Genomic DNA, 12984 nt, shown 5'->3' on the forward strand with positions numbered 1-12984 from the left:
ATACACAATGACTTTGTATGTGTTTGTGTTTTAAAAAAACAACAAATTCCAGAATGTACAAGGTATGAGAAAATTCAAAAGATTCCTTTCAAAACATGGAGAAGTTAACTTATAAGACCAACTCATTTATTAGTCTCAACTACCGTTTTTCTTGAATGCTATAGCTTTTCTTAAAAATTAACATAATTTTCCAATCCCTAACTGCTCACTAGTAAATGTTTTTCCATCCATACCTTTTCTTATTTCATTCTGTGCTAAAAGCTAAAAACTGTCAGAAAAGCACAAGAAAGCTCAGAAAAAGAAACATAGGAATGAAAATTATACCAAATTGGAGGCTGTGGCTTCAGAAAAAGATAGGCCTCTGGGAATTATAATAATGTGGTCTTGCTCCTTACTTATTCTTACCTGGAAAAAAGAAAAAAAATAATAGGGAATTACTATGAAGTGTTCATATTTTGCAGTTTAAACATGACTAGAGATATATTTATAATGTATAACTTTAAGATACAAAGAGGGGAAGAAATAAAGCAAAAAATTAAAGAACTATAGCATGAAACTTTCTTTAAAAATTCCCCTAACACCCAAGCACTGAAAAATTCTAACATTAGTCTCTCATTTACTGGACTTATCTAAAGTGTTATTTTGAGGTCCTAAGGTTGCTTAGGGTCAGCTACATTCATGAAAAATAAATGCCAATATTATTTAATCCAATGTGGTAATGATTATAACCTTAATTCACAACATGGAAATTAAGAGAAAATGGGCAAAGAGAACAGAATCTCTTCCTAGGAAGGAATTAAGATGGAGATGAAAGAGGGAAACTGAGGAATGGCTGGGGGGAAAGGAGAGAGACTGTTGGTAGACTGCATCATGTATCTATGCCATTTCCATCACATAGTATCTTAACACATTTCTGCTTCCAAATAACATTTTGCTTGCAAGTGTGGCAAAGTGAAAACAAAAGGATAGTGAATGGAAAAAATATATTTAAAAAATAAAAGCCAGACAGGAAACTTCCTTGACCCTCTCTTGTCTTCCTTGCCTCAAATGCTTTTTAACGCCATTGATGCTCAGATATAATTATCACAGAGAGGGACAATTCTGCCATAAGGTTTCTTCCTGGATAGGTTCTGCAACTGGTCTGAATGAAAGGAACGACAAAGACAGTAAAGGGAAAGGAATGTGGGGGTTGTAGCCTCTAGCTTGGAGGAAAGGTTTAAATCATCATTTGGTTGTGATCTAGCAATGCTAGGTTCAGAGAATAAGTCTGAAACAGTACAGTTGCCTTATGGTTGGAATTTTATAAAATAGGAATTGAAAGCCAAAGAACTCACTGAGATGTATGTATTTGCCAGGTGTGCCCATCCAAACAAGTCCGTAAGTCTGTACAGGCTGGCAAGTTTACAACGGGTGAGTTTTTCTCCCTTCACATATGAGGAAGTGTCTGCACCAGGAAGGTCATTGATAGGTGAGACCATGCCAAGACCTAAAGGAGAAAAAATCGTGGAGAGAGATTCAAGTCAAGTAACTCCTTACCTGGAAATTATTTGCCAGGACGGAGCCTGTGTCTGGGAGTGTCCTAGCCTTGTAAATAATAGTCTGAAATTTATCAGCCCATATAATGTTTTATTAGCTTATCATTTTCAGAGAAGTATACTGAGAATAAAAATAAGTGTCGGCTATCTTTGATTGCTTGGTAAAATTTGCTTCATCTAGTACTTGGTTAGGGAGTGACTATAGCAAAGGCTCACACCACTGGGAAGAAATGGTTACATGACCCCAAAGATGAAAGTGTTATTAAATACTGAGGTTATTGCTAATTTTATGAAAAACCCTCAACAGAAAGCCACTTTTCTAATATCTCTTTTAACTTTTATTCAAACACAAAAAGCACTTAAGATGGAAAAGAATCCATACAAATAGTAGTCTGGCTTCTGTCCTCTTGAAGATCTTAAAGTAGTCTTGAAGGTCTCTAATGATCCAATTGCCAAGTTCAATTGTTACCAAGTTCAACTTTTGCTCAGTCTTCATTCTCCTTGACCTCTTTGCAGCTTGATACCATTTATATTGCTTTTTTCCTAGAATTCTTCTCCAGGCCCATGTGATACTATCCTGGATCTCTCCTTCCCATTCCATCTACTTCTTTTCTTCTTCAGTAAGTTCTCTATCCCCCACTTTCCCCCAACTTTGGCTCTTTCCCAAAGCTCAGTCCTCCACTATGTTCCTTTCTCATTCAACATTTACCTATAACAACATCACACATTTCCAAGCCTCCCCAAAGTTATTTCCATGTAGATGACTCCCCAATGTTTATCTGTGTCTAGCCCCTCATCCTCATTCTCCATCCTGGCCTTGCTAACCATCTACAACACAATAACATAAAAATTTAAGGGGTCTAAGAGTGATTTCATCTTATCTCTCCTGATTTCTTATCTTTTCTCTTTTCCTTACTTTTCTTCTAATATGGATATTATAATTCCTGCAGGCTCAAACCCTAAGTAATGTTTACCTCTTAACCTTTCCTGGGCCACCATATATAATTTGTTACCACATTCCACGATTCTTTTCTTCACGAGGTCCATCATTTTCTTTTCTTTTTTTTGAGACAGAGTCTTACTCTGTTGTCTGGGCCAAAGTGCTGTGGCATCAGCCTAGCTCACAGCAACCTAAAACTCCTGGGCTCAAGCGATCCTCCTGCCTCAGCTTCCTGAGTAGCTGGGACTACAGGCATGCGCCACCATGCCTGGCGCATTTTTTCTATATATTATTAGTTGGCCAATTAATTTCTTTCTATTTTTAGTAGAGATGGGGTCTTGCTCTTGCTCAGGCTGCTTTCAAACTCCTGACTTTGAGTGATCCTCCCCGCCTCAGCCTCCCAGAGTGCTAGGATTACAGGCGTGAGCCACCACACCCAGCCAAGGTCCTTCATTTTCCATACTTGAGTTCAGGCCTTAACTCACATGTGGACTCCTGCAATTAGCCTTCTCATTCTTGTCCTGCCTGTAGCCCTTTCCTTTGTAAATCTATGCTGCATAAAACCAACAGAGTGAGTTTTCTAAAGCACTGCTTTTAACCTGAGAATATATGCCCTGTAAGAAACTTTTAAAGAGAAGCCCAAATCAATATTTTAATGTAAGCTCTTCTAATTTTGAAATGTTTCAAACTAATTCAAAGAAATTGTTTAACATGTTAACTATACAAGATAGCATAATTTTTGACAAAATTTTAGAGTCAGCCATTAACCTAACTCCTACTCTCCCTCTAACCTTCCAACTGTAACTTCCACTTCTGACAACGCAAGAATTGCAGGCAAACTGGTTGATTTCTACTTCCTGACCTCTGAATACTGGCATATGGCTTTCCTGCTGCCATGCCTTTGTACATTCCAGCCAGCCAGCCAGCCAAAATCTCCTGTAGCTGCCATGGAATCTAGGACACTCACAGGATAGCTTCTTTTATTATTTCTGTCTTCCCTGACTAGTCTTCCTCTTCAAACTTTTGAAATTTTCTCTTTGGGCTCTTTCCTTCTCTGCCTATACTCTCTTCTATGATTATTTAATCAATATACATAGCTTTGAGTAATACTTTTCTATGTCCATCTGCCAAGTCTCTCTCCTAAGCTCTCAGACTGCTGTTCCAAATGCTGCAACGCCTTGGCAACTCAAATCGAGCATGCCTAAAGTTGAACTTCCTCCATTTCCCAAGCCAAACTAGATCTCCATTGCCAGACCTTTCCTATTTTTGTTAATAATATTATGAAATCTCCCAGTTCATTCTTCACGCAAAACGTATAGTGGTCTTTGTAAGTCATCCTCCTGCTTCAAATGGCTTCCCAAAGTTAGGAATAAAATCCCGACTTCCAAACCCAGCTGTGATATGATTTATATCCAGCCATATTAAAACCAGATTTTAATATGATTTAGTCTCTGCCTGTGTTTCTGATCTTTGCTCTACTGTCCCCTCCAAAGCCATGGTCCAGATGATTATCTTTATTTTTGTCCCTTGAAGAGGCTAAACTCATTCCTGCCGTCTTATCCTTATCTGGCACTTGTACTAGTTCCCTTGACCTGGAATGCTTTCTCTTGATCTTGGTACAGTTTACTCCTTACTATTAGATTTCAGTCTAAATGTCACCTCCTCAGAGAGGTTTTCTCTGATCACCCGATCTAAAGTAGCCACCCAGTTGTTCTCTATCACATCACCATACTGTAATTCTCTGAATAGCACTCCCTATTATCTGATCATTTTATTTATTTCTTTAGTACATTTTTCGTCTAAAAGAACATGAGAAAAGAAATCCTGTTGGTCTTATCACTGTATTCCCTGTCCCTAAAAGTGTGCTTTGCACATAAAAGATGCTCAATATTATAGAAAGTAAATCAAACTAGCTCAACCTTTGAATTTTTATGTTTGTTATAGAATATTTCTCCCAAACTAGAAAACTCATTGATTTTGGAACTCAACATTTTTGCCCCTTGCCAAACACATTACTACATCAAACCTGCTAACTAGGTTCTATCTACACTTCCTTGGCTATGCCTTTCTTATTGGTCACTTCCTTCTAACACCCACAACCACTACTCTAATTTAGGTACTTATATATCACAAGGTTGAAAGAATCACGATTCTTTAACTGATCTGACTTTAGTTTCTTTCCCTTTGCTGGTAGTCATTTAAATTACCACTGATTAGCTGGCATGGTGGTGCACATCTGTAGTCTTCAGTACTTGGGAGGCTAAGGTAGGAGAATTGCTTGGGCCCAGGAGTATGAAGTTGCAGTGAACTATGATTGTGCCACTGCATTCCAGCCTGGGCAACACAGCAAGACCCTGTCTCAAACACACACACACACACACACACACACACACACACACACACACACACACACACTAACAAAACAAAACACCTATAAGTTATCACCTATCAACTCTTTCTTCACAAGTTTTTTTCACTGTCCATGCTAGCAGCCCTCCTTGCTCAAACAGCGAAGGCCCTCTTCAATCAGACCCAACTAGTCTCCCTAGGCTTTTACACCAAGACTCTCACTGATTTGCCAACTTGCAGTTCTACAAATATACCCTCATCTTACCTGTTTCCACCATCATTTCTCTTTTTAATCTATTCCCTCTATTTGGGAAATACTTGAATTTAATGAAATCCTATTTATAAACCCCTAACAACAACAACAACAACAACAAAAATCAGGAAGGAAAGGAGGGAGAACGGAAGATCAAAAGAAATTAAAAAACAGGAAAAAAAATGTCTCAAGTCTGGCCCGAGGCAGCACCTGATAGTTTTCTCCAGCTCTCTGTGCATCTGCCCGTATTGCAGTGATTTCTGTACATATTTCACAGTTGAGATGTAAAATACCAGAGCTTAAGACCTTATGATTCATGGTATCCTTACAGTGTTCAGCTCACCAAATTGGTGCTCTCCTAAACATCTGCTAAATGAATAAAATGTCCTAACCCGTCTTTTACATCACATTCTAACTACTCCATTCTTTAAAACCTGGTTAGTTCAGGCCTGTCTCCTTCCATAAGGTTTTCTCAGTCTATAATCTCAGCCAATAATCAATTCCAACTGTGACTGTACATATTATAACTTATAAAAGATTATTAGACAATTTCTTATGAATTGCTTTGCAATTTTTTCCTCTATAGTTATTTTGCAGATATAGCTGTATAGTTTTTATAAGAACATATTATTTTTGTGCATATATGGTATGTCTCTTCAACTAAAATACACATTTATCTAAGGTAGAGACCATGTGTTATTTTCGGAGACAGGGTCTTGCTATGTTGCTCAGGTGCCTTAAACTCCTGGGCTCAAATGATCTTCCTGCCTCAGCCTCCCAAGTAGCTGGGACTACAGCACATGCCTCCACATCTGGCCCGGGACCATGTCTTGCACTATTTTGTAATCCTCACAAAGTCTAGTACATGCTTGGTTGATATGAAAAATTAGGAAATTCTAACACTATTACTCTAAGTATTAATACTATAATACAAGGACTGAAAGTGAGCAGAATATGCTGCTAGAGAGGTATGAGTTATTCCAAAGTAGAGATAAAATTATAATTTTTAAAACTCTCCAAAACTGACATACTGAGGGGAGGTGAAGAAAAGCCCGAGAAAGAGTTGGCCATGATGTAATCTGCGATCTGTTGCAATGCTAGTAATCCAGTTGGGTTGTGGCCCTTCTTCATCTGTTCTTGAATAAGGCATTCCAGGTCTTCCCGAAAGGCCTGTAATACACAAAAATAACCACTGAGCACATTTATCTCTCTTGGAGCAGAACGACCCAAATGTAATTTGCTCTGATACAATCAATCTTTCCCCCACCCCTCTTTTGAATAGCTTTTACCTATATTATTTAAAAACAAATATAAAAGATAAAATAATAAAATCAAAACATTGGAAGCAACAGCAAGAAGCTTGCTTTGGGGGATGAAAAATCATTAGGCATTCTTAATTTCAAAGAAAATGACACACTATAATATCTACACTAGACAGGTCTAGATAAAAACAACTTTTTAATATGCAACTCACACCAAATGTAAACTGCTGCAAAAGGAGACCCAGTCCTTGCTTAGCAGCCTCCATCTAAGTTAGGACAGAGTCCCTATTTAAATGAGGAACCACTCTGAATACAAAGTGACTCACAGTGAAAGTTTTCAACTAAGACATAATCATGGTTTCCATTTTATGATTTCCATGGCAATTTCTTAGCTCCATAAACTCTGAAAGCAAACTAAGAAGAGTTGAGGACTAATTACTCCCCTTCTGCAATACTATGCTAAAGAAATGACACTTTTTTTTCCAACTCTGGGTTCCGTAAGTTCCTATTCTGGGTTGAACTGTAACTTTTTGGGGGGAGTGGGGCAGAGGCAGAAACAGTGTTTACATAAATCAAAATCCTGAACATTAAAGGGACACCTCTATTCCAATAACCCTTGAGATATTAATATGATTCATGATCCGAAACTTCTCGCAATCCTTCACATTAGTTGAAATATTAATAGCTGGTTTTGGCTTTCCTTCACATCCAGCCAACACTTACTTCATTAAATTCATCATTTGTTCTCTTCTTGCTCATGTCTACTTCATTTATTTTAAAGATGAAGGCTTTTGCAATATAAATCACTTAACCTTTGCTCTTCCATTTGAGATTAGTTACATGTGTAGCAAGATGCTCTGCCAGAAATTAAATTCTTTTTTTTCCCCCCCTTCACCTAAGAGGGAGAAGGCAGAAAACTATTTTGGAATCACTGCCTCCAAGAAGGGTAGGAATAATCACCTTGGAGATTGCTGAGGAAACCTCCCTTAAAAGGGTGAATGTTTTGAGTTACTGACAGTAGCCTTCCTCATATGAGTGGGAATAAGAACTCCTGGAGTCCCTTCTTAGAGGATGGGTGAATTACCCAAAGGTCCAGGGACTTTTTAAAAAAATAATGGCACAGGAGCCCATGATGGGAAGGAGAAATGTAGTTCCAAGGCTATGAGTGGTTAGATGTTAGGACCATTCCTGACTCACTGCTTGTGTTGCTCTCAGAATAGGTTAGAAGTGTCTGATGTAAACTAAACAAATTGGGTGCTAATCTTGGCAGCTCAACCATGGGGGCACCATGAAACATGTTAATTGAGTTTAGTACAAGAAGAAGTTCATCCTTCCTTGATGCACCATGGCAGCCTGCACAGGCATCTGGGTCAACAGTGAGCCTATAGCTCCTGCTAGACAGTGTAAAACAGAAAGCACAGTGGCAGTGGTGGGCTGAATAGACTCTAGTGTCTCTCTCTCTCAAATACCTGGATGTATGGATACACAACCCACAGCACATGTTGGATAGGTAAGCCACTGATAAACCCATTTGGACTGTATAAGTCACTGAAGTTCTTGGGACAATTCATAGGAAAGTGAAAATTCCAAGAGGAAGATGCTGTACTTTATGCTAATAATGTAGGTGGATGTCTGACTAATCAAAAAAAACAAAATAACAAAAAACTAATTGTGACTATATTTGAATCTGAGTTCATGGAGCAGTTTACACCAGTTACATATGGCTTTTCTTTTACATTTAACAAGCCTTGAATTTATAAATCATTAGTACAATTATAAAAACTCAAAACATCTCATTTCATTGACTATATCTAGTTCATTTAAACATATGATTTAAACCAGAGAAACTGTCCTATAAAATATGTCTTTACAAAGATATATTTATCAGAAAACTCTATTAATACTCAAGATCCAGTGAACATAAAATGGTTGAGAGCTGTATATAAGATAGACAAATGTCTTCATACAGATGGGTAACATGAGTATATACCATGCTTAAAGCTGGAATGAAAAAGAACCTTCCAGATATCCTCTTTTATCTTTATGTAAACTACAGAAAACTTCTGGACACATGGCAATGGATCAATCTGCTTTTTTTGAAACTTTATCTTCCCTTCAAAACCAAACCACTTAAACTTTTCTCACTTCAAAGCAGCTATAATCAAAATATTCTTTGATTAAGTAAGAAAAAAAAAGATACCTACTATATGTCTCACTCATTACAGACATTGTAATAGCTCTGAGAAACAGGCATTATCTATTTTACTGAATGTGCTGCTCGCATGTTTTTCCAGGAAGAACTTAAGGCAGTTTCCATAGATTAAAATAATTACAAAATAAAATAAAATTAAAATAAATATAGGTAAGAAAAATAGAGCTAAAGAGAAAATAAGCATAAGGAAGGCAGCCATAGCCAAGAGTGAAGTTAAGATACAAAGTGAATATCTGTAAATTTATATGCATTTGCTAGAGATGGGCCAACTTTTATCTAACCTTTCTGACAGCCATATGAATCAAGACAAGCTGCTCAGTGTACTGATTTACAATGGCTTTAAGATTAAAAACCAACCAGTTGCTCAAGATAACTATTTATTAAACTGATGAGAAAGCTAAATAAGAAAGGTTGAAAACCTGTTCAAAGTCACAGAGCTGGTAAATGTCAGAGACAAGAACACAGGTCAAATGCTCTTTTTCCATTAGTGAAAATGCCTTTTCATTTCCACATACCCCACAATATGTGAGTATCATCCTAAAGCTTTGGGATATCTATGGTGTTATAGAGGGATGTATAAGCTCTCTGAAATCAATTAAGAATAAGAGGAAATATACGAATGCCCCTTTAAGATTGGTGAATAGCTTCTATGCAGTAAATTTTCAAAGTAAATGAAATCTCCCCAGCCTTTTTATATGGTTAATAGTGCTTTAACAGGTAAGAATTCTCGTGCAAAAGGTTTGTCATGAATGTTCATAACTCATCTTTTAACTCATATTTTAATGTTTCAAACGTTTTTCAAATATTGTTCAGATAATTATATGTCATAAAACAGTATAAAAATTACTAGTGATTAAAACGGTTTCAGCCGATTTTTAAAATTTATCTGTGAACATTAAGCTTCTATTAAAATAAAATTATTATTTTATTTTATAAATAATTATTTATTTATCTTTATGTGCAGTTAATCATATTCCTACTAAAGTTCAATGTTAATAAAACAATCCTTTATAGCTGATTTACTTGAGTCTCCCAACAAAGTCCTGAGATAGGCAACAACTTGTTCAAAGCTGTAAAGCTAATAAGTAAATGGAATGAAGACTCAAATCTGGAACTCTCAATTGGGCACAGGATCTTTTCCTAATTTTTTCAGAGCCGGATTATATCTCTGAAACCAAATACAACTAATAAGGCAGAAGGCATGTTGTGATCAGAAACGCTGAGTAAACCTCTTAGGCTAGATTAGAGCATTAGGTTGTAATGGTACATAAAGCAAAAAAATACACAGCAACAGATTACAGTGATTCTGGAGTCCCAGGCTAAGTACTTGCCCCTTTGAGCCAGGAATTCATCAAGTAATAATGAGAAACTAACTTATCATAAGCAGGGCAGCGAGGTCACATGCCAGGCATCTGAAGTCACATTAGCCAACAGATCCCCGGAGTCTCCACTAGAGAAGAGTCAGGTTAAAAGATCAAACTCCATATACACAAAACCACAGCATAAACCATGTCTTCCTTCTCAGATATAGAAGAGCAGAGAGGAGGAGGTAGTGGGAGCTGTTACATTTTGTGAAGATGAATAAGCCAGAGTGAAATCACAGTGACAGATACTTTATGACCTTCGAAAACCAAATTACAGTCTAAGGACTTATGATTATAATCTTCAAACTGTTGCCACACAAGCATAATGTGCTATAAATTAGCAATTTATATAATTTCCACAAAAATCATTGCTTATGTGCTGGGCACTGCACTACATGCTTTTATGTTATTTCAGTAAACTGTCACAATACCTACATGAGGTATTTTCCCCATTTTATCAAATAAGGAAATGGAAGCTCAAGTTAAGTGAGTTTCCTAATGTCTCATAGCTAATAAGTGGTGGGTGAAGCAAAGATTTGAACCTAGATCCAAAACAAGTACAAATATGTATAAAAAAATTTTGGAGCCAGGCACAGTGGCTCATGCTTGTAATCCCAGCCTCCCAGGAGGCTGAGGCAGGAGAATCACTTGAGTGCGTAAGTTCGAGGCTGCAGTGAGCTATGATTGCATCACTGCACTCCAGCCTAGGTGACAAAACAAGACTTTGTCTCTTAAAAAAAAAAATGTATCAACAAATTCAAACTGGAAATGATAAGAAAATGTACTAACCCCCAACTTAAGTGAAAACAGCTTGGTACTCCAACATTTCCATAATCTGCAGTTACGTAATTTTTTGGCTTTATCCTACCATTTATCTCATGCTCTGGTCTAGCCTATGAGGTTCATTCAGTATTGTCTGATGACAACTTGCACTCTCTATCCTTGATCATTCTACTTCATCTAATGCAAGTGCTGGCTTCCACCGGTCCTCTTCCTAATGAATTCTTACTCTTTATTCAACATTCATCTTAAATGGCACCTTCTCCTTGAAGTCCCTCTTCAGCACCCCAGTTCAAAGGGATCTCTACATTTCCTCTATTCCACCCCCCACTCTGAACTCAACATCTCCCTAAACTACAATTAGGGTACCTATCATATGATTGTGATTGTTGATATATTTTTGGTACTCTACTATATCATAATATCTGAAGACTGAAACTGTCATTTACATTTCTAGAGTCTTTGAGTGTCTAGTTCAGTGCTCAATTCATAAAATAGTAAGTTAGATTTTCTTTTTTCTTTTCATTAACTCAGTCAAGACTGAAGAATCTGATCTCAAACTTGACTGAGTTAATGATAGCAAAGATCCATTTCATAGGTTATTAGCCAGAAAACAGTTTTATTTTTTTATTTTTTTTTTTTATTTTTTTCTTTTTTGTTCCTTCTCTCCTTCCTTTACAAAACACAGAAAACAGTTTTATTACTCCATCACTTTAATGAGAAATTCCTCCTGTGTAAATTAAGTCTGTCAATCATCTACTGGGTGAAATTAATTTTCTTTAAATAAGAAATTCATCTTCATTGAATATTATAAATTTTTAAAAAGTCATTTAATTCTTCAACGCAAATAAAATCCTACTTGCAAATTTAGTTTGTCCCCAGAGCATTATAGTTTGGACAGCTCTTTCAAACACAGGTCCCAAAAGTATGATGGAAAAATAAACTAGGTGAAAAGCAAAACATTTAAGCTGGAGAGAGGGGTACCTTAAAAGTCTTATCTGAATCTCACACCCTTTTATTTTATACATTTCCTATCAATGTTGAGGGAGTGAGACCATAAACTGAATTTGTATGGTGTGGACAAAAATAAACTTCTAAAAACATGAAAGATTCAGAGATTTGAGATTCATGTCAGCTAAGAGTATACTTTAAGTTTACATACATTCCTGTATACTATAAACCAAAAGTAGAATTAACTTGTGATACCAGATCTTATGCCTCTGTATACAAGATCAGAACTTTCAGGAGAAACTGGCAATAGATGAAACATGTTTTAGGTCATAGAAAAGAAGACCAATTTGATAAAGGAAAATGACCTGATATAATTATTTCCGCTAATGCAAAAAAAAAGAAACCCCAAAAACCAAAACAAACAAACCAACAACAACAAAAAAAAAAAAAAAAGAAAGAAAGAAACTTAGGAAACTCAGGTAACAGAATACTGATAAACATCAGAGACATGAGAGATGGATTTTAAATATCCACATCTGGATGCTCTACCTCATAATAATTACTAGAGAGGAAAATTGGGGCAAAAAGGAAAAAAAAAAAAAAAGATTACAGACTTGCTGCTCCCAAGGCACCCTGCAATTATGCTATTAGATCTCTCCTAAAGTGGGATTAGGAGCATAACAAACTTACTTAGAATTTCTCCATTGAGAAATGTATTCATTTGGAAATAGAATATCACTGGTCCTGTTGAAAGGAGAAAAAACAAATAAACCAAATTTTCTTTTGGATGGCATCTCTCCTAAATCTAAGTCTTAACTAATATGAAGCTAAAGGTGAGAATAATATCTTTTCCCAAGCTGGTATACCATAAAAATGTAAACAAAGCTAATAAAAAATACTTAAATCTTAAACGTCCAAAGTAACTATATAGATCATGGTGTTTTTGATCAATTATTTTAATTAAGTCACTCTGCTAACATTTAGGGCTTAATTCTAGTGATATCCTAAATGCACATGGCTTTGAGGTTTCTCCTCCTTTCACTGTAACATATAGCATTAGACAGTGCCCTGTTATTAAAGAATGTTAGTATGTCCTGTGCCTGGGCTTACACCAACTAAACTCCTATTGTCCTATTTTTCAGTATAACATTGCACACTTGTGTCAACCAGTCTAAACTGCTTCCTATGGTGGCAAGACTTAAGAAGCCAACCATTTGCCATATGAAACAGTCAAGTTCAGTAAGAGATTGACATTCAAGTGTTTAATGTCTCCTAACCCAGCCAGCTATTCACATATGCATCCATGCATTCAGAACTTACTAAATATCTACTGTGTTC

At 36.5% G+C, this 12984-nt stretch overlaps 1 protein-coding gene across 9 annotated transcripts in view; it reads right to left on the reverse strand.

The window, feature by feature from the left end:
- Window positions 1-12984, reverse strand: part of ADD3 (adducin 3) — a 131544-nt gene that overhangs the window by 15149 nt on the left and 103411 nt on the right. For all 9 annotated transcript variants that reach the window (XM_012771022.3, XM_012770932.3, XM_012771012.3 and 6 more), the window contains 3 exons: window positions 6109-6247; window positions 1335-1486; window positions 325-405 (listed from right to left, as the gene is read on the reverse strand). In XM_012771022.3, the coding sequence (XP_012626476.1) occupies window positions 325-405; window positions 1335-1486; window positions 6109-6247 (372 nt within the window). The remainder of the gene's footprint in view (window positions 1-324; window positions 406-1334; window positions 1487-6108; window positions 6248-12984) is intronic.

This window comes from Microcebus murinus, chromosome 14, assembly GCF_040939455.1.
Source record: "Microcebus murinus isolate Inina chromosome 14, M.murinus_Inina_mat1.0, whole genome shotgun sequence".
In the NCBI taxonomy this organism is placed as follows: domain Eukaryota; kingdom Metazoa; phylum Chordata; class Mammalia; order Primates; family Cheirogaleidae; genus Microcebus; species Microcebus murinus.